This window comes from Chiloscyllium plagiosum, unplaced genomic scaffold (assembly GCF_037043375.1).
Source record: "Chiloscyllium plagiosum isolate Xiang-an unplaced genomic scaffold, Cpla_swu_hap1 HiC_scaffold_21, whole genome shotgun sequence".
In the NCBI taxonomy this organism is placed as follows: domain Eukaryota; kingdom Metazoa; phylum Chordata; class Chondrichthyes; order Orectolobiformes; family Hemiscylliidae; genus Chiloscyllium; species Chiloscyllium plagiosum.
The window spans coordinates 31,468,724-31,491,654 of NW_028270159.1; the positions used below are offsets into that span (position 1 = coordinate 31,468,724).

General features: G+C 44.9%; 1 protein-coding gene across 5 annotated transcripts in view; it reads right to left on the reverse strand.

The window, feature by feature from the left end:
- Positions 1-22,931, reverse strand: part of LOC122564798 (regulator of G protein signaling 3) — a 289,256-nt gene that overhangs the window by 260,653 nt on the left and 5,672 nt on the right. For 4 of the 5 annotated variants that reach the window (XM_043720031.2, XM_043720040.2, XM_043720038.2 and 1 more), the window contains exon 2: positions 15,010-15,157. The exons of the other annotated variant lie outside the window; for it this stretch is intronic. In XM_043720031.2, coding sequence (XP_043575966.2) covers positions 15,010-15,154 — 145 coding nt within the window. In that variant the 5' untranslated portion in view covers positions 15,155-15,157. The remainder of the gene's footprint in view (positions 1-15,009; positions 15,158-22,931) is intronic. 5 annotated transcript variants of the gene reach the window in all.

Sequence of the window (22,931 nt, forward strand, 5' to 3'; positions counted from 1 at the left end):
CAAATCCACTTTCTCCCCCTCCCCCAAATCCACCTCCCCCCCCCGCCAAATCCACTTTCTCCCCCTCCCCCAAATCCACCTCCCCCGCCGCCAAATCCACTTTCTCCCCCTCCCCCAAATCCACTTTCTCCCCCTCCCCCAAATCCACCTCCCCCCTCCCCCAAATCCACCTCCCCCCTCCCCCAAATCCACCTCCCCCCTCCCCCAAATCCACTTTCTCCCCCCCCCCGCCAAATCCACTTTCTCCCCCTCCCCCAAATCCTTCTCCCCCTCCCCCAAATCCACTTTCTCCCCCTCCCCCAAATCCACTTTCTCCCCCTCCCCCAAATCCACCTCCCCACCCCGCCAAATCCACTTTCTCCCCCTCCCCCAAATCCACCTCCCCCCCCCCGCCAAATCCACTTTCTCCCCCTCCCCCAAATCCACCTCCCCACCCCGCCAAATCCACTTTCTCCCCCTCCCCCAAATCCACCTCCCCCCCCCGCCAAATCCACTTTCTCCCCCTCCCCCAAATCCACCTCCCCCGCCGCCAAATCCACTTTCTCCCCCTCCCCCAAATCCACCTCCCCCCTCCCCCAAATCCACCTCCCCCCTCCCCCAAATCCACCTCCCCCCTCCCCCAAATCCACCTCCCCCCTCCCCCAAATCCACCTCCCCCCTCCCCCAAATCCACTTTCTCCCCCCCCCGCCAAATCCACTTTCTCCCCCTCCCCCAAATCCTTCTCCCCCTCCCCCAAATCCACTTTCTCCCCCTCCCCCAAATCCACCTCCCCCCCCCGCCAAATCCACTTCCCCCCCCCGCCAAATCCACTTTCTCCCCCTCCCCCAAATCCACCTCCCCACCCCGCCAAATCCACTTTCTCCCCCTCCCCCAAATCCACCTCCCCCCCCCCGCCAAATCCACTTTCTCCCCCTCCCCCAAATCCACCTCCCCACCCCGCCAAATCCACTTTCTCCCCCTCCCCCAAATCCACCTCCCCCCCCCGCCAAATCCACTTTCTCCCCCTCCCCCAAATCCACCTCCCCCGCCGCCAAATCCACTTTCTCCCCCTCCCCCAAATCCACCTCCCCCCCCCGCCAAATCCACTTTCTCCCCCTCCCCCAAATCCACCTCCCCACCCCGCCAAATCCACTTTCTCCCCCTCCCCCAAATCCACCTCCCCCCCCCGCCAAATCCACTTTCTCCCCCTCCCCCAAATCCACTTTCTCCCCCTCCCCCAAATCCACCTCCCCCGCCGCCAAATCCACTTTCTCCCCCTCCCCCAAATCCACCTCCCCCCTCCCCCAAATCCACCTCCCCCCTCCCCCAAATCCACTTCCCCCCTCCCCCAAATCCACTTTCTCCCCCCCCCGCCAAATCCACTTTCTCCCCCTCCCCCAAATCCTTCTCCCCCTCCCCCAAATCCACTTTCTCCCCCTCCCCCAAATCCACCTCCCCCCCCCGCCAAATCCACTTCCCCCCCCCGCCAAATCCACTTTCTCCCCCTCCCCCAAATCCACCTCCCCACCCCGCCAAATCCACTTTCTCCCCCTCCCCCAAATCCACCTCCCCCCCCCGCCCAAATCCACTTTCTCCCCCTCCCCCAAATCCACCTCCCCACCCCGCCAAATCCACTTTCTCCCCCTCCCCCAAATCCACCTCCCCCCCCCGCCAAATCCACTTTCTCCCCCTCCCCCAAATCCACCTCCCCCGCCGCCAAATCCACTTTCTCCCCCTCCCCCAAATCCACCTCCCCCCTCCCCCAAATCCACCTCCCCCCTCCCCCAAATCCACCTCCCCCCTCCCCCAAATCCACCTCCCCCCTCCCCCAAATCCACTTTCTCCCCCCCCCGCCAAATCCACTTTCTCCCCCTCCCCCAAATCCACTTTCTCCCCCTCCCCCAAATCCACCTCCCCCCCCCGCCAAATCCACTTCCCCCCCCCCGCCAAATCCACTTTCTCCCCCTCCCCCAAATCCACCTCCCCCCCCCGCCAAATCCACTTCCCCCCCCCCGCCAAATCCACTTTCTCCCCCTCCCCCAAATCCACCTCCCCCCCCCGCCAAATCCACTTTCTCCCCCTCCCCCAAATCCACTTTCTCCCCCACCGCCAAATCCACTTTCTCCCCCACCCCCAAATCCACTTTCTCCCCCACCCCCCCCAAATCCACTTTCTCCCCCACCCCCCCCAAATCCACTTTCTCCCCCACCTCCCCCAAATCCACTTTCTCCCCCTCCCCCAAATCCACCTCCCCCGCCGCCAAATCCACTTTCTCCCCCTCCCCCAAATCCACTTTCTCCCCCTCCCCCAAATCCACCTCCCCCGCCGCCAAATCCACTTTCTCCCCCTCCCCCAAATCCACCTCCCCCCCCGCCAAATCCACCTCCCCCCCCGCCAAATCCACTTTCTCCCCCTCCCCCAAATCCACTTTCTCCCCCTCCCCCAAATCCACCTCCCCCGCCGCCAAATCCACTTTCTCCCCCTCCCCCAAATCCACTTTCTCCCCCTCCCCCAAATCCACCTCCCCCGCCGCCAAATCCACTTTCTCCCCCTCCCCCAAATCCACCTCCCCCCCCGCCAAATCCACCTCCCCCGCCGCCAAATCCACTTTCTCCCCCTCCCCCAAATCCACTTTCTCCCCCTCCCCCAAATCCACCTCCCCCGCCGCCAAATCCACTTTCTCCCCCTCCCCCAAATCCACTTTCTCCCCCTCCCCCAAATCCACCTTCTCCCCCTCCCCCAAATCCACCTCCCCCGCCGCCAAATCCACTTTCTCCCCCTCCCCCAAATCCACTTTCTCCCCCTCCCCCAAATCCACCTCCCCCGCCGCCAAATCCACTTTCTCCCCCTCCCCCAAATCCACTTTCTCCCCCTCCCCCAAATCCACCTCCCCCGCCCCCAAATCCACTTTCGCCCCCCTCCCCCAAATCCACTTTCTCCCCCTCCCCCAAATCCACCTCCCCCGCCCCCAAATCCACTTTCGCCCCCCTCCCCCAAATCCACTTTCTCCCCCCTCCCCCAAATCCACTTTCTCCCCCCTCCCCCAAATCCACTTTCTCCCCCTCCCCCAAATCCACTTTCTCCCCCTCCGCCAAATCCACTTTCTCCCCCTCCCCCAAATCCACTTTCTCCCCCTCCCCCAAATCCACCTCCCCCGCCGCCAAATCCACTTTCTCCCCCTCCCCCAAATCCACCTCCCCCGCCCCCAAATCCACTTTCTCCCCCTCCCCCAAATCCACCTCCCCCGCCCCCAAATCCACTTTCTCCCCCTCCCCCAAATCCACCTCCCCCGCCGCCAAATCCACTTTCTCCCCCTCCCCCAAATCCACCTCCCCCCCCGCCAAATCCACCTCCCCCGCCGCCAAATCCACCTCCCCCGCCGCCAAATCCACTTTCTCCCCCTCCCCCAAATCCACTTTCTCCCCCTCCCCCAAATCCACCTCCCCCGCCGCCAAATCCACTTTCTCCCCCGCCGCCAAATCCACTTTCTCCCCCCCCCGCCAAATCCACTTTCTCCCCCTCCCCCGCCAAATCCACCTTCTCCCCCTCCCCCCCCAAATCCACTTTCTCCCCCTCCCCCCCCAAATCCACTTTCTCCCCCACCCCCCCCAAATCCACTTTCTCCCCCACCCCCCCCAAATCCACTTTCTCCCCCACCCCCCCCAAATCCACTTTCTCCCCCACCCCCCCCAAATCCACTTTCTCCCCCACCCCCCCCAAATCCACTTTCTCCCCCACCCCCCCCAAATCCACTTTCTCCCCCACCTCCCCCAAATCCACTTTCTCCCCCACCTCCCCCAAATCCACTTTCTCCCCCACCTCCCCCAAATCCACTTTCTCCCCCACCTCCCCCAAATCCACTTTCTCCCCCACCTCCCCCAAATCCACTTTCTCCCCCACCTCCCCCAAATCCACTTTCTCCCCCACCTCCCCCAAATCCACTTTCTCCCCCACCTCCCCCAAATCCACTTTCTCCCCCACCTCCCCCAAATCCACTTTCTCCCCCACCTCCCCCAAATCCACTTTCTCCCCCACCTCCCCCAAATCCACTTTCTCCCCCACCTCCCCCAAATCCACTTTCTCCCCCACCTCCCCCAAATCCACTTTCTCCCCCACCTCCCCCAAATCCACTTTCTCCCCCACCTCCCCCAAATCCACTTTCTCCCCCACCTCCCCCAAATCCACTTTCTCCCCCACCTCCCCCAAATCCACTTTCTCCCCCACCTCCCCCAAATCCACTTTCTCCCCCACCTCCCCCAAATCCACTTTCTCCCCCACCTCCCCCAAATCCACTTTCTCCCCCACCTCCCCCAAATCCACTTTCTCCCCCACCTCCCCCAAATCCACTTTCTCCCCCACCTCCCCCAAATCCACTTTCTCCCCCACCTCCCCCAAATCCACTTTCTCCCCCACCTCCCCCAAATCCACTTTCTCCCCCACCTCCCCCAAATCCACTTTCTCCCCCACCTCCCCCAAATCCACTTTCTCCCCCACCTCCCCCAAATCCACTTTCTCCCCCACCTCCCCCAAATCCACTTTCTCCCCCACCTCCCCCAAATCCACTTTCTCCCCCACCTCCCCCAAATCCACTTTCTCCCCCACCTCCCCCAAATCCACTTTCTCCCCCACCTCCCCCAAATCCACTTTCTCCCCCACCTCCCCCAAATCCACTTTCTCCCCCACCTCCCCCAAATCCACTTTCTCCCCCACCTCCCCCAAATCCACTTTCTCCCCCACCTCCCCCAAATCCACTTTCTCCCCCACCTCCCCCAAATCCACTTTCTCCCCCACCTCCCCCAAATCCACTTTCTCCCCCACCTCCCCCAAATCCACTTTCTCCCCCACCTCCCCCAAATCCACTTTCTCCCCCACCTCCCCCAAATCCACTTTCTCCCCCACCTCCCCCAAATCCACTTTCTCCCCCACCTCCCCCAAATCCACTTTCTCCCCCACCTCCCCCAAATCCACTTTCTCCCCCACCTCCCCCAAATCCACTTTCTCCCCCACCTCCCCCAAATCCACTTTCTCCCCCACCTCCCCCAAATCCACTTTCTCCCCCACCTCCCCCAAATCCACTTTCTCCCCCACCTCCCCCAAATCCACTTTCTCCCCCACCTCCCCCAAATCCACTTTCTCCCCCACCTCCCCCAAATCCACTTTCTCCCCCACCTCCCCCAAATCCACTTTCTCCCCCACCTCCCCCAAATCCACTTTCTCCCCCACCTCCCCCAAATCCACTTTCTCCCCCACCTCCCCCAAATCCACTTTCTCCCCCACCTCCCCCAAATCCACTTTCTCCCCCACCTCCCCCAAATCCACTTTCTCCCCCACCTCCCCCAAATCCACTTTCTCCCCCACCTCCCCCAAATCCACTTTCTCCCCCACCTCCCCCAAATCCACTTTCTCCCCCACCTCCCCCAAATCCACTTTCTCCCCCACCTCCCCCAAATCCACTTTCTCCCCCACCTCCCCCAAATCCACTTTCTCCCCCACCTCCCCCAAATCCACTTTCTCCCCCACCTCCCCCAAATCCACTTTCTCCCCCACCTTTTATCTCAGCCCGCTTGGCACACCAGTCTCGTTCCTGAAGAAGGGAATATGCCCGAAACATCGATTTTCCTGTTCCTTGGATGCTGCCTGACCTGCTGCGCTTTTCCAGCAACACATTTTCAGCTCTGATCTCCAGCATCTGCAGTCCTCACTTTCTCCTTTTATTTACACATGCATAGTACATGCTATGGATCCAGCTAGCTCAGAGCCTGATCTTAGAGTGAGCAGAACCTCTGAAACGCTTGCTTATATCTATCAGCCAGGACTCTCTGACGGGAACTGTTAAACTGGTCCAATGAGGGATCTCATTGATGTCCACCTGGTTGACCTCATTCCAATCACTACAACTTCTTTTACATCTCTCTATCTTGCCTGAAACATTTAAATCTGATTGTTAAGCTTACAGTCCTGCCCCTCTCTCAATCAAGTCTCTGTAATAACTATAACATTATAGTTATATGAATTAATCCAAGCTCAATGGCCTTACCGGTCATACTCCTCGCATTAAAACAAATACACCTCAGACCATCAGACCTGCTGTGTTTGATAACCTCTGCCTATCTATTCTTCCTCTTAGCCTTACTGACCTTAGTCTCAGACTCCTCCTTGTTCATGTTACTTGCTGACCGAGTGCTTTGGTACCCACCGCCCCTGTCACACTAATTGAAAACTCTCTTGAATGGCACTAGTAAACTTCCCTGCCAGGATCCTGTTGCCCCTCTAGATGAGGGCAACACATGCTTCTTATGTAGGTCCCACCTACCCAGGAAGACATCCTAATGATCCTCTCTCACACCAGCTCTTTAGCAACTTATATAACTGTACTATTTGCCCATTCCTTGCCTCACTGGCACTTGGCATAGGAAACAATCTTGACATTACTACCCTATTAGGTCTGGCTTTTCAACTTTGTACCTAACTCTCTGAAGTACTTTTGCAGGACGTCAGCTGTCTTTCTGCCCAAGTCATCATTACCCTATGGAGCAATAACCTCTCTCTGCTCACTCTTCCCCTTCAGAACATCTGCGTCCACTCATAGCCATTCATAACCTTGGCACCAGGGAGGCAACACACCACCCTTGAGTATCTCTCACAGCCACAGAAACACCTGTGCCCTTGACTACAGATTCCCCTATCACTACTGCTCACCAACATTTCAATCCTCCTTACTGTACAACACTGCCAGTTCTGGTGCCACTGAATCTGACTATTGCTTTCCCTGAGAGAATGTGTCCAAAATAGTATACCTGTTGGAAGGGGAAGGGACTCCTGCATTGCCTGCCAATCTTCCTGGTGGTTACCCAACTTTTCTCTCTCAGTGCAGCCCTTACCAGTGGTGCAACCAGCTCGTTAAACATGCTTTCCACAACATTCTCAGCCTCATGAATGCTCGGTAGTGAGTCCACCTGCAGCTCCAGGTGCTCCATGCAAGACATCAGAAGCTGCAGGTGAACACTTCCTGTATACATATTCACAAACATTGGAAGTATCCCTGATTTCCCACATATTGCAGGAAGAGCATTCCATGGGGCCACGTTCTCTTGCTATTGCAAAACTTATTGACAACAGACAACAATCCAGGAACTGATGACACAACATTAGCCACTTGTCACCAAACTCAGGTCTCTCATTCCCATTCTATTCCTAGCAGACTACAACTACAAAATAGTAAGTATTTTAATTGCAAAAATATACTTTATTCATAGAAAATCTTTATATACATACAGTTGAAGCAGTTCTGTACAGTCTTTGCCCATGAATAAGAATCAAACATTGGAATTTGGCTTCCAAAAAACCTACAATATTTCTTACTTATATATGACTATATTTACAAATATTTGAGGTATGAGGGGGTCTGGTAACTAAATGGACTCCCAATGTATATTAGCAGAAAGATCCGAGACAGTCATCTTCCCCACTCGCCTCGGTGGCAGCTGCCCTAAGTTTTAGCATGTACCTCAGCACGGCATGTAGTCTGGACCTTGGAAATTGCCAGTCTGCAACATTCAGGCGAGGTTACTCTTTGCAATGGAAGATCTACATGTTTTGTGTAGACCAAAGAGCACCTTTCACTGGTTTGATCCAAGCACAGTTGATATTTGTCTCTGTGAATCCCAGGGAACTGATCAGAGAGCATAGAAACCTATGTCACAGAACTGCTTGAGACAAACTTTGACAAAAACCACTGCATCTCTCTCCAGAGTTTCTCTGCACAGGCATATTCCAGAAGGAGACATATGACAGTCTCTTAGCAGCTGCAGCAGCACGCAAAGATCAGGCTTGCATAAAGAATCTCCCACGCAGTGCCCTTCTCACCATCAGCCAAGCAATGTCTTGGTGCTTGTTCGAAAGTTCTGGCAATGAGGCAATCTGCCAAATTACTTTAACAGTCTGCTCAGGGAACCATGCAATAGGATCCACCCTCTCTTTTTCCTGCAGGGTCCTAAGGGTACTACCTGATGGACTTGTAGTCAAAGGTGCTTTTCTTTACAAATTTTTCCAAAGGACAGGTGATACAGAATGTCCAACTACTTGATGCATTCCATATCAAAGCCAGACCCATCCTTCACAGCACCGGGGATGGGTAGATCCTCAGTATACACTGAGGCTTGGTGTTTACGTACCAAGGATCTATGCAGTGCTTGATGCAGCCACATGCAAAAGGTGGCCATCGAGAGGAGAGTAATGTTGGGTATGATTCTGCTCTCCGTATCCAGGTGTCCCTGCAGACATGGTCTGCACTCTGCTGCCTTTTGCCTCGTCAGTTGAAGGATGCAAACCTGAGAGGGGTAACTATCCCAGGCAACAGAGGCCTGTAAGTCCAAACCTCCCTGTAAAATGGACAATGTCAGCATTTTCTGCTTTGATCCACTGTCAGTGATCAGACTCATAAGCACCTGCGACCAGTTCAAACCAGCCTTGGGAGCCAAATTAAATTAAGGCAAGAGCGAGGCCATGTTCTTTGGGAATTGGACTGAATGATCCTTTATCTCTTCCATGGTCATGACAGATTACCTGAAAGTGCTGGGAATATGGTTTAGAAGTGCTGGAACATGCACAAAAACTTGGGAAAAGCATATCACCAAGATGAGGCAGAAACTGGGCTTATGGAAGCACCACTCCCTCTCCATTATGGGTAAAAATCTGGTCATCAGGTGTGGCGTACTGTCAGTGTGGCTCTACATAGCGCAAGTCTGGTCCATTCCTCTGACCTACACTATGCACCAGGTCAAACTCTATCATTCCAGAGCTGCTCTTCACAGATGTGAAGACGGTCCCAAAGACGGTTGAGAAAATAACATTAGCTCCCTGCTTTCTGGATAGAGACCTAGAGCCCCTGGTCGATGAGGTGTGCAGAGGAGAACCATCCTCTATCCTTGGGATCATTAGAAAGATTGTGGCATCAGACCCTATCAGCCTATCTAAAGTTCCCAAATAGGAACATCATAATAGTAAGTGCCACATCTTCTCACTGCTATCTCTGCCACATTCATGTGATGTGGACATTGCTGGCAAGCCAAGCATTTGTTGCCCATCACTAATTGCCTTGAAAACAACTGGTTTACTCGGCCAGTGGGCAATTACGAGTCAAGTCAATTTTTGTGTTTCTGGAGACATGTGTAGGTCGGAGCAGGCAAGGATTGTAAATTTCCCTCACTAAAATGAATTAGTGAAATAAATGTATTTCTGTAAGTCAAGTGTCATCATGGCTACTGCAATGGAGACTAGCTTTACACTCTGGAATGAATGCTTGAACTTAAATTTCATCATCTGCCATGGTGGGATTTGTACCCTTGCTCCCAAAACATTAGCCTAAGCCCCTGGATTATTATTTTACCACTACATCATCCCCTATGTCAACCAGATTTATTCTGAAGTTAGACTTGAAACACAATCTATGATTCCACAATGATTTAGAATCACTAACCCTTGGTTTTACTCTACATCTTATTGAGGTTATGAAAACAGAAATTAACAAGCATCAAAAGTAGCCACAGCACCTAAATGTTCACATGGAATCTAAATCCATGCCTGGCTTTCCAATGTACTCTTAGTTTTCTGTATTAGTAATCTTACAGGGTGAAGTTTGCTATCATTACTGTTCTTAGATTAATTTGTGTATCGGGAAAATACTTCACTATTTTGTCCCTCAATCCTGTTAATGTTTGTCTGCAATTGTCTAGTTATGACTTGGCAAATGTTGTCCTTTGACAAATGATGAGGAATCAATCATTTAATTTATGAAGGTGAATGAAATCTAGGTTCAAATCACAAAAATACTCATAACAAAAAGGAGGAGGGACATGCAGGCAGTGTTGTTACTACAGGAGACTCAGAAGGACTTTGACAGAGGAGCACACAGAAAAGCACTGAATGGTTTGCATACCAAAATGCTGGCTGTATTGTCCAGCCTGCTAGTCTATTGTAACTAAGAGTGCTTGAAGGAGTCTAGCTCCAAAATACCACAGGTTCTCATACAGAATTCTCCTCATCAAAGCATCTGTTGCAACTGTATCATGCTGCATCCTCCATACCTACTGCAGCCATTCAATACAGAGGACATTAAATCTTCTGCCCATTCTATTCCACAAGCTACACACAAAGGTATTTAACAGAGGTAGAAATCATATGAGTATGGTTAGCCAACCAGTTCACCAAGCACATTTCACCAGACATTGCATGTACTACTATTGGCAGTGGAAAACGATTCCCAACATTCATCATCAACAAAGTAAATCATCACTCATTACCAAAATTGTCGGTACATTATAGCCAGTTCCATGGCATCAGCCTCTGCATTTTATCCACATCTAAAACAGAGACCTTTCAATTACTTCTCTGAAAGTAATTGTTGTCAGTTTGTCTCATACCTGCTCATTACTGCAGTGGTGTCCCTTCCCTGGGGAGTGTCATTCTTTTGGCGAGTGCTTGATCAGAAGACATTTTTCTTCGAATTCAATGTCTACACTAAACTGATAATTTTCAGAGTACACCAAGCAGTCATTGCTAGATTTTTGGTTAGAGAGAGAATTGCTTCATGTTCTTTGCCCTAACCTTTTGCATCTCCATAGCTATGAGCTTGCATAGATGCTCACACTCCAATGACAAATTAGGCAAGAAGTTTGCTGCATTGTTCACAAATTTAACAAACCACTGCACTCCTTTCAAGTCGGTTAGTAACTACATATATGTCACTGTCAGGATTAGGGAGGAAGTATTTTCCTGTCATTACATGCCTTTATACTGAGCTTCAGGCATCTACATTTGCACCATATTTTTGTTCAGCTTTAAGCTCATCTGGCAAGACCTCTCTAGCAATCACACTGGTTTTAATTATGAATCTGCAAAAGCTTCTTCCACTGACTCCCTACATCCAGAAACTAACAGATTACCCACAATAGACTCCACTCTGAGAAGATCATTGACCATCTCATATTGTTTCAATGATACTCTTCAGTTCAGCGGAAATGCCAAACAGCTTGTGATACAATCCATCTCCTAAATGGTATCCAGACTTAAGAAAACTGCTGCTTTCATCAGTTGCCGGCAACATTCTTCACACTGAAGGCAGTAAAAACCTTTGCCCTAGGCAGGTCATAGAAAGGCTTCTTCAATGGTTAACATTAAGTAATGAGGACTCTCCAAAGCTTTAGGGAAACCCTTGTGATCTTAGAAATACTGTTTCCAGGTCTTATTTACTGTTACCACGCTGCTAACCCAGTCTGTAGATGCTGTCCCTCCTTGGCAAGTGGCCCCATAATTTCATCTACATTAGATAATGTCACTTAAAGGACCTGTAAGAACCTCTTTGTAATCTTCTAGAATCTGCTCAGCAGTTAATCGCTTACTAGTTTTAAAATACATGATCTATCTTCTGACACATTCCAAGCTTTAGACTTGTCTCAGCTGAAATGAGTGAATTTTGCTTCACATCTACTATCTTGAATGCAGATCTTCATTCTTTTCATTGTGCTGGGCTCTCAGCTTTATTTGTCCTTTTGGTAAGAGTATTGTTCCAGCATATAGCCTTAACCTACCTTTGAGAGCTTCATTTTTGGGTGGCCATCTTGAGCAACTTCACACAAGTTGCACAAAATAAAAGCACTTATTTGAAAGTTGATTGCTGTTTGCTGCTTTCCTTTGAGTAGTTATCATTTGAACAGTCATCAACCATTCATCATACTTAGACCTGATGATGCCAATCAATTGAAAGACAAAAAGTTATTTGTCAGAACATTGGCTGAAATGTCTCAGCAGCCACCTTCATAGGTTTATCATGCTTTTTTCTGGCTTAACTTCTGCATGCAAAATAATTCAGCTTCTTACAGTTCAAACACTGCCATCTCCACTCGGTACAAGCTTTACTTTTGTGTGATTATCTCAACAATATTTACATTCTGCCTTCTGGCCCTGATATTTTGGCTGACTTTTCTGCAAATATTCCTTCCCAGTTCCTATGGATTGGAAGGAAGCTAATGTAACCCAATTATTTAAATGAAAAAAAAAAGAGGTAGACAGAAAACAGAGAATTATAGACTGGTTAGCCTGACGTTAGTAGTAGGCAAGGTCCTACAGTCCATTTTGAAAGATTTAATAGCACAGCACTCAAAAGGACATTCAGGATTGGACAGGGTCAGCATTAATTTACAAAAGGGAAATCATGCTTGACAAATCTATTGAAACCTTTTAAAAAGATTTAGCTAGTCGAGTTGATAAGAGGGACACAGTAGATGTGGTTTCATTGATCTTTCAAAAAGCTTTTGGTAAGATCCTACTGAAGAAATTGGTGTGTAAAATTAAGGTATGTGATTGGGGGTAGTGCACTGACACGAATACTCACTGGCAGACAAAAAAACAGGAATAAATGGTTCATTTAACCAATGTCAGCCAGGAACTTGTGGGGTACCGCAGAGATCAACACTTGGATGCCAGATATTCATGTATATTAATGATGCAAATGAGGGAATTAAATGTAATATCTCCATGTTTGCAGGCAACACAAAGCTGGGAGGAAAAAATGAACTGTGAGGAGGGTGCAGAAATGCTTCACTGATTGGACAAGTTGAGTGAGTAGGCATTTGCATGGTAGTATAGGTTTAAAACGGTTAAATGTGTATGTCTATACACATTGAGAGCTTTCTTGAAATCATGTTTCTCTTCTCTCAGTAAACATGCTATTGCTGCTGGATTCCTTATGCCTAAGTGAATCTTATTTCTGACTAGTCTTTCAATTGTCCAAACTGACAGGATTCAGCTGAATATATTAAGAGTCATGTACTAATCAACAGTCTCACTTGCCGCAGGTTCTGATGGTGAACACATACTATTTGTAAGTGACGTTACAGTTCAAAGTTTAACTTCAAAGACTTCAGAAAACACTAGTTGGCTGTTCAGATCCTCAGAACCTGACTGTATTCTGGCTTTATTCTTTCCCTATCAATGATAACATGGTTGCTACTCCTTTGACTTAATTGTGTAGCTGTGTTATAATTTTACCATTGATAATGGAAAAACATACCAATTCTGCCTCCTAGTTCCTTTAATTTTTGCAGCAGGAGGGAATAAAAGAATCCATAGCCACATAACTCATTCAATAAATCAAACATGCAGATTGTTAATTTCCACATCTTTGCTGTAGCTGGCTCTCTTGTGGCTCTGAAAATTTATTCAGCTCCAGATATCCTGATAACATATTTCGAGTACTCCACCTATGGGTTGTCACAGATTGTACACAAATATACCTATAGCAATGGGAGAAGGCACATGATGATAACAAGCCAGCCAGTACACACTACAATTTTTTCCAATGACTGTCAATGAAGATGTTGCAAAATCCACCAACTACAATAAATCAATCATTTAGTCCAGTGTACTTTCAGAGAGCACACAACAGCGGAAGTCATTCTAAATGATCTGATCTGCAATAAAAATAAAGAGAACTGCAGATGCTGTAAATCAGAAACAAAAATAGAAATTACTGGAAAAGCTGAACAGCTGGCAGCATCTTGGACAGAAATCAGAGTTAATATTTCAGGTCAAGTCACCTTTCCTCAGAACAGATTTTCCAGCAATTTGTTTTTCTACCTGATCTGTAAGTTGGCTTTGAGGCCTTTTAAATAACATCACTGCAGGTTTCTTCCAAACGATGTGCAAGGAGGATTGAAATAGTTGATCCTTGTGCCTGCTCTGCCTTTCAATAAGATCATGTCTGATCTAATCGTGCTCTCACCCACAATTGCAAGTTCCTGACTTCTCCCCCATTCCATCACTACCACCATAGCCCTAGACTCCTTGGTCTATCTGAAATCTACTGAACTCCACCTTGAGTAAATTAATACAACATCCACTACTTTCTAGTGCAGTGAATTCCACAGGTTTGATAACTCTCGAAAAGAAAAAACATCTAATTTCCGCCATGCAAGAGAGAGCTCCTGTTCATAAAGCGTATCCCCAATTCTAGTCTCCCCTACAATAGGAAACATCATCCCAGTATCCACCCTATCAAGGGAGAAGCAAACTGAAGGAAAAAGATAACTGCACAATAATAATTTTACACAATTTTGTTTCAATATGAAGGATAGAAGCTCGCAAAGGAATTCAACAATCCTTTCAGGTACATCCAGAGATTTGTAAGAGTCAAGTAATAAAATAATTCCACTGACAGTTACCATGTCACAGTTATATTACACCTGTAATTGTCCTGTAGCATTGTTTTTATGACTGTATTGCCATTGAACATACTTTCATTCTCCCACTACAGCTGCTTAACAAAAGTATTGTTCTTACCCAGCTTCTAAACACTACTAAACATTTTGCTGGGGAACAGACAAAAGATCGAGCTGACTTCCCCAATAATTGCCTCACTAGCATCCTTAGTTCCATCCCACATGAACTCCGACTCATCGAAGATTTTTAGTTCCATACTCTAACCCTCACACACATTACACATGATTTCACTACCTTAAGATTACTTCTGTAAATATATTCTGGGCTTGACGCTAACATTGTCATGGCTGCAATTAGCCGCCTGAACATGAAGTGCTAATTATAAATTTGGAGTAATTTGTTTATCACACCAGCGGATGGAGGATGGAGTTAGGCCCACCAATCTTCAAGCCGATCCTGGGTGGCCAAAGAGGTGGATGAGTGCCAAGCAGGTTGGTTAGAAAGTCCACCTTTATTCATTAGTTGCAACAGTAGCAGTTAGGCCTCCTGCCCTCACCCATCGCATCATCTCCTATGTAAACCTACTTTCCATGGCATCGTGCATCCACCTGGCCAACGTAATGCTAACTCATCTTCCCAGCCACACCGATGGTTCTTCTTACCTTCCAGGCTAACTTAATAACTTATGCCCTGTAAATCTAACTACAGTGATTTATTAAAGTATATTGAATTAAAAAACATTTTTATCATTTTCCATTGTCTAAAATGTTGCAACTTTTCTAAATTTGGCAAAATTGGAAACAGTTCTGTACCTTTTCCTTTTACACTGACATGACTAATCTTCCTCTTCCTTTTAGGGTAAGAGGAATTTTTCACCAATGAAGTGGCAATGACTGGCTCTTCAATATTGACTACATATATACTCTGGGACTCGGGATTTTTCGGTCTTTGTTCCATTTCCTGAAAAAGGAGAAAAATTGATATTCAGAACAATTTACAGCTATTTCTTAGCTCCTCCAATAGCCTATGAGTGTAACATTAGACCATACGTAATGCACAGTTCTCAAGTTTAGCATGAAAGTAAGGGGACAAGTTCCAGTTAGAATTCCTGATCAGTGCTGATTTCAGTAAAACTAAGCTGACATTCCAAGTGGAGCAACGATTGTCCTCAGCACCTCTTGGCTAAAGGAAAGGGGGGGAGAAAGCATCAACCCAAGTTTCCAGGTAAGTTTAAAGAGTACTAAAATAAAAAGAACAAAATAGAAAAGCACATACGTAGAATTCACAGCAAAACAATAATGTAAATAAATAAGTATGATCTGATATCACAATAAAAACATAGCTTCAGGGGAAATAGTTTAGAATGTGAATATTGAAGGTAATTTGGCAAGGACAAGAAGCTTGGAAAATATGGATGTGGCTCTGTTAATTAATTGTGGTACAGACATAATAGGAGAAAAGTGACCAATGTTCCGGAAATCAGAGTATGGAAGTGGTTTGGCAGAGATGAGAAATAATAAAGTCACATGAGTGGGAGTACTGTACCAATCCCCACCAATGGTAATTACACTATAAGATGGCATATAAAGGAAGAAATAATGGGAACTTTTCAGCAAAGAATAGCAATAATCATGGGGGATTTTAATCTGAATGTAGACTATAAAAATCAGAAAAGGGAACCAAGAGGAGGAGTTCATATAATGTGCTTGGAGTAGCTTCTTTGCACAGCATGTTCTAGATTGAATCAGAAAGCAGGGTGCACTTATCCTGACTTTGTGCAAGAAAACAGGATTAATTAATGAGCACATAATGAAGACACACTTAGATAGTAGCGATCTTCATATGATTGAACTATGCATTCAATTTGAGGGAGACAGAAGTGGATCCTGAACTAATAATATAAACCTTAGGAAGGGAAATGTGGAGGTGTTATAAGGAGGGTTAGCTATTGTGGGCAGGCAAAATAAGTGAAATTATAGGTCAATAGATACACAGAGGCATTCAAAGGGACATATAAGCATACTGAGTGTAGAAAAATTCTAAGAAAGAAAACTCACCGTGATTAAACAAAGTTAAAACAAGCATCAACTTAAAGGGAAAGCACTAACTGCACAAATACGGGTGGCAGATCAGAAGACAAGGGAGAACACAAACAACATCGAAGAATTACTAACGTCCTTGGGCTATGAGACCCTCATCCTAGGATCCCAATAGCTAGAGAGATTGTTGATAAATTGGTTTTTATTTTCAAAATCCCAAGATTCAGACAGGTTCCATTAGAATGGAAAATAGCAAATACAACTTAAAAAGGGACAAGCCAAAAACTACATGCCAGTTAGTTTAACATCTGTCAGGGGAAAGATATTAGAAGCTTTTTTTAAAATCACGGTCGGACACATGAAAAATTCCTAGTAGTTAGGCCAAAGAGGTTACAACTAAAGGTAATTTGAAAGAGTTGGCATTGTTTTGTGAAGCGAATATCATGTTTAACCACTTTATTTCACTTGTTTGAAGTACCATCACATACTGCAGACTAACGAGGTGCAGGTAAATGTACTATACTTAGATTTCCAAAAGACATTCAATAAGATGTCACATCAAAGTTCAATGTGGAAAATAAATGTTTGGGTGTGGATGGTATCAGAGGAACACAGATAGAAGATTGGCTGGCTGACAGAAAACAGAATACATAGAACAGTCTTTGTCTGATAAACATGATATCATGACATCTTACAATTTATATTGATGACTTAGAGGAAGTGAAGGACAGCATAGTGGCTAAATGTACAGACAACCCAAAAATAGGAAATAAAGTGTTTGTAAAACAAGAGGACAGGTTGCGTAAATGGGCAAACATCTGGCAGGCAGTCTATAATATGGGAACTTGTGAAGGCGTTCATTTTCAGGGGAAGAATGTAAAGCATATTATTACTTAAACAAAGAATTGCTACAGAAATCCTAAGTGAAGAGGAATTTAGGTGTTCTAGTGAATGTGTCACAAAAAGTTACCACAGAAGATCCCCACCTTACAAATATCTGACTTCTGAACATGATCCCATACAGGGGAATTTTAAATATCTGACAGAGGGACATTTCTTGTACTAACAAACAGCTGCTTTAACATTGTTGTACATAGTGTTCCAACTTGCAAACAAATTAACTTGCAAACAGTCCCCAGAATGTAACCTGTTTGCAATCTGGGGACTTGCCTGTATATAGTTACAGTTTATAATCAAAGCGCCTCATGGAGTGAAAGCATTTATTAGAACAGGAATTGAACATGGACGTGAGAATCTTGTTATGCTTCAGTTATGCAGGGAATTGACAAGATCATATCTTGATTGCTGTATGCAGTTTTGGTACCTTGATTAAAGAAGAACATAAAATCAGTTGGAGTCAGTACAGAGATGGCTTACTGGATTGATACCTGGAATGAGGAAGTTATTTTGTGATGAAAGTTTGGACAGTCCAGATTGATTTTGACTGGAGTTTAGAAGGAGGGTGACTTGGTTGAAATGTACAAAATCCTGAATGGTCTTGATAAGGTGGACATGGAAAGCAAAACAGAGACAGATTTCTTAGATTTCTTCATCCTTCAGGCCATTAATCAAAAAAAGTGTCATTTTTAAAGCAAATCAATCAATCTTCATTCATCCCGCCCAAGCTTTGTGAATTTGTCTTATTACAAAAGTAACTATTTCAATTGCTAGTAACTGTGAAACAGAGAGCTAAATAGAATAAATCTGAAAGCAGACAAAGCTAAGATGATGCCACAACAATTGTTGTTGCCAAAGGATGGAGATGAAAATGGAATAAATGAGAAGTGGAGGACCAAAGTAGCTGATGAGGTTCATATTATTTCCATAACCTTCACTGGGTAAAACTGGTAGACGATTTCTGTCCAGACCATATCACACCAACCACAAAAGGAAATAAGAAAGCAAGAAAGGAAGAAAGAAAACAGAAAAGGTCATACAAAGCAACAAAAGGAATTTTTAAGAGATGTAGAAGCTGAAGAGGAGCAAAGAGAAAGTGCAAGCAAGCATGAGAGGCGTCAAAAAGTGAAACAGCATTATTATTGGGAGATTACTTTGTCCCAATTGGTACACAACAGCACAGGATGTCAATGTTTCTGAGAACGAAAATCATTGGTAATAATTGATGCTACATCTCCACCTTTTGGACAATACGAGCACTGTAGCTATTTAACAAAATGAACATGAGTTACTAATGAAATATTACCAGCTTTAAAGACAAATTCCATTGATTCATAAAGAAAATTGTCACAGGTTTCCTCTGAAATCACATGACAGTATTGAGACTTGGTAAAATGTACTCTCAATGAATATATTATTTGTAAGGTGAGGAAATGTTAAGACAAGTATCATATTTACTGAACAGATGCAAAGCAAAGTTTTAAAACTCCCCCACTCCACCCCCAAATTTTGATATACAGCAAAGTTTGTTTTAACTAGCACCTTACAAACTGGCACTCTTGACAAATTGGCAAAAATTATATACCTCAAATGCCTCAAGTTTCCAGTCTTAGCACGATCTCTGCAATTGCCGAAAGCTCTATTGAAGGTTTGAGTGAGAAGACCTTCTGCTGGTAAGTTTTATTTAAGGCAAAGTTGGATTATTATTTAAGTGATTAAGATGTAAATAAAGCATAACAGTGATGTGTATACCCTGTGTTATTGTTTCTATTAGTGTTTGTTTTTACATTATGTGGATCTCTTGATCAACCAGCACACTCCCGGTCCCGTAAGTGCTGGCTAATATAAAAACTGCTATTCGTTTGCAAAGCAAAAAGTACTTCTGTCATTCCATATCAGAAATCGAATGCAACAAAAACATTTTCTACCATCTGTAAAATTATTTTTAAGCCTATTCCAATTGGAAGTCTGCCTGCAAAAAAAAGTGTTCCAACATCAAGATGAACCAAGGTGCAACCCCTATAATTGTGGAATGGCCTTTACTGCTTCAAAGGTCCATCACTGAGGCAGTAGTTCAAAGTATTGGAGATAATGGAAGGTCCATGAATAATCCTCATTTCCATATCATACTTCTCTCATTCCTCAATCTCCTTTGATTTACAAGTTGGTAATAGTAAATCATGCAATTCATTTGTTAGAAGAGTAGAGTATTCAGCTTCTCAATTACATTCTGCCAGTCAATGTATAACCTGCAACACCAACTGCACATATCCCCTTATAGCCCATACTCTTAATGAATTTGGTTAATTTTAAATCAAAGAGTGATAGATGTCTAAAGAAAATTCAACATTTCTACTGCATTCTAAACATTGAAACATTTATTAATTACCTGAACACCTCTTGTACAGACGAGACTTCAGCCTTTTAGCTCATAGATACGGACACAACCACTGTGCCATAAAAGACCTCAAAAAGTAAAGCTGCTTACTGCAAATTATTGAGTGAATGAAACGAAAGGAAGATTCTGCGCTCTTGTCTTGCAGTGGTAGTGTCTCTAACTCTGAACAAGATGCCCCAGGTTCCAGTCATACCTGAGGTGTGTAGAAATATCATGTAACAGGTTGATTAGGAAATACATGTAAAAAATGTATCACAGGTGGTACTGACAGGAAATAAGCTGTGTGATTGAGTATACTAAACACAAGGTGAAGTTGTCTTGGGTTTTACGTCAACAGTTTAGATCAAGGTTAACAATGGTAGCAGAAGGTGGTAGCCATATGTGAAGATTAGAAATCAACAGTTTTTTTTAAGATGGAAGATGTAAACTGGAGTTTGCTTTGGCCATTCTTTTCAAAATGTCAGTTAAACAGTTAAGGAACTATTTCCCATCAATGTTCCATGAAACTAGACCTTATGATCATGAAAAAATGAAGTAAAGATACAGACATAGGTATAGCCTTCCAAAGAAAAACAAGCTGTGGAGGTTCCAATGTTGGACTGAGGTAGACAAGGTCAGAAGTTACACATCACCAGGGTATAGTCCAACAGGTTTATTTGAAATCATAAGCTTTCAGAGCACCGATCTTTCGTCGGATGAAGTGACTTCACTTGACAAAAGAACGGCACTCCAAAAGCTTGAGATTTCAAAGAAAAACAAGGTATGGCTTTGGTCCTGTCATTTCCTACTAGAAGCAGAAATGTAATGCATTTTCACAATTAGACTTCAAGAATTATACTGTAGAAAATATTTGGGCAATCTACTGTCATTTATAGATTTAAAAAGAAAGGAGCTGATCATGCCTAAGAGGCATAGTTAGACTGGTTATTCAATAGAAAATGTATAATGGAAGTTAACGGACTATACACAGGGAAAGAAATCTCTTTGGAGATCCCAAATTTAGTGCTCTAAGACATTAAATTGGTGAACACAGATAGACTTGTGGTGTGAATAAGAATTTTACAAACACCATGAGACAATACATTATCCAAAAAGCAGTTTTTGAAATTGCAGATCACATGGAAGGTTTGAGAGAAGGTGGTGGTCACATTGATCAAAGCGATAATACTAGCAGCAAAGAGCTTTAGCCTAACAACTAATGGTATAGTTGTGAACCCACTCAATTGTGTATTTTTACACAATAACTGCAGAGTGCTACCTACAGTCTTTAAATAATAGGACTGAAATAATGTTAAGGAATTTGAGAGTTTGAACCATTTTAGTTTTGGGGATGTCACAATGAAAGTACGAGAGAGAGAAGAGAGAGTGATTTCCATTAAAATGCCTGGTGTAAACTATGATATCAGCACAGGCAAAGTCAAGTGAAATACCTTTAGCTGTTGAGCAGGCTATTTATGAAAAAGGCTCAAACATAACTTGACAACGAATGTGACAAATATTTGAGAAGTTAGTAGATTTACAGTTTAAAGAATTCTAACATATTTTATTCCATTAAGACAACCAAACCCCTTGAATCAAAACATTGTGTTATTGGCATCAGGAATAGAAATTTAAAGGAAAGAAGAGGTTTTCAAGAAAATTCTGCAAGATTTGAAGGCCATCAGAAATAAATTTCAGCCCAGAGAACATAGTATTTAACAAAAGGTGAAAAAGACAGAAGGAATAGAAAGATCTGTGTAAGGTTATTGGTAGTGAAGGACAAACATAAATGTTACCGCTATCGGTAGTTACAAACTAGAAGGTAAATTGATAACAGAATTCATACAAAAAGAGTAGGATAGCTGGAAAGAACTTGATGCAAACACCAAAAAAAAAGGTAACAACCAGCTTTATCTCACACACACACATATATAGAAAAAGTACTCCCTGATGAAACACGCAAGGCACAGGTCAAACTATTGGCTTAGATTTTTGGAAAATTACTCCTGGGAATGCAAGTTAAATAAAAACATTTCAAAGGCAAGAATTTTTGAAACCACCTAACAATGATGATATAGAAGGGAAGCTATGGAAATTAAGTAAATGTATTTAATGGGATTGACTGATGCAGTGAGAGGGGACATTTGACCTCGGCCCTTCGGGTGACCATACTCCATGGCAGACTTTGGGATGGGCAACAACGAAAAGTGGCCGATAGCCAAGTTCAATACCCATTGGAATGGCCTCAACCGGGACCATGGGTTCATGTCACACTACAGGTGACCCCATTGCACTACACACACAGATGCAGACAACACACAGACACGCCTACAGACCCATACACTCAAGCAGACTCTCTCTCATACCCTCTCAGACTTATAACCCTTTACACTCACACTGACACACATACACACTCACAGACACTCAAACCCTGACAGCAACCACCACCTCCCAACCCCACCCAAACACACACACCCACATGCACACACGTTTGTGGGGCGAATTTGTACTTGCAGAATTACATTTTACTTTGCTCAAAAACTGCATGAACCCATGTAGGATTCTGTAAATCTATTTTTTTAGATTAGAATCAGTCTGACCATTGTGGCACAGAGTCTCATACAGGGCACCTCACACCTTAAATGCATTATCTGGGCCGACATGACACAGATTGTAAAAGTTCACTTGAGAATGTAACTTTTAAAAACGTTTTGTGATTTACATATGGGAAATCATGTCTGACAAACTTGATTGAGTTTTTTGAAAAAGTAACAAAGAAGATTGATGAGGGCAGAGCGGTAGATGTGATCTATATGGACTTCAGTAAGGCGCTCAACACGGTTCCCCATGGGAGACTGATTAGATCTCACAGAATACAGGGAGAACTAGCCATTTGAATACAGAACTGGCTCAAAGGTAGAAGACAGAGGGTGGTGGTAGAGGGTTGTTTTTCAGACTGGAGGCCTGTAACCAGTAGAGTGCCACAAGGATCGGTGCTGGGTCCTCTACTTCTTGTCATTTACGTAAATGATTTGGATGCGAGCATAAGAGGTATAGTTAGTAAGTTTGCAGATGACACCAAAATTGGAGGTGTATTGGACAGTGAAGAGAGTTACCACAGATTACAACAGGATCTGGACCAGATGGGCCAATGGGCTGAGAAGTGGCAGATGGAGTTTAATTCAGATAAATGCGAGGTGCTGCATTTTGGGAAAGCAAATTTAGCAGGACTTTGACATTTAATGGTAAGGTCCAAGGGAATGTTGCTGAACAAAGGAACCTTGGAGTGCAGATTCAATGCTCCTTGAAAGTGGAGTCACAGGTAGATAGGATATTGAAGAAGGCGTCAGGTATGCTTGCCTTTATTGGTCAGAGTATTGAGTACAGGAATTGGGAGGTCATGTTGCGGCTGTACAGGACA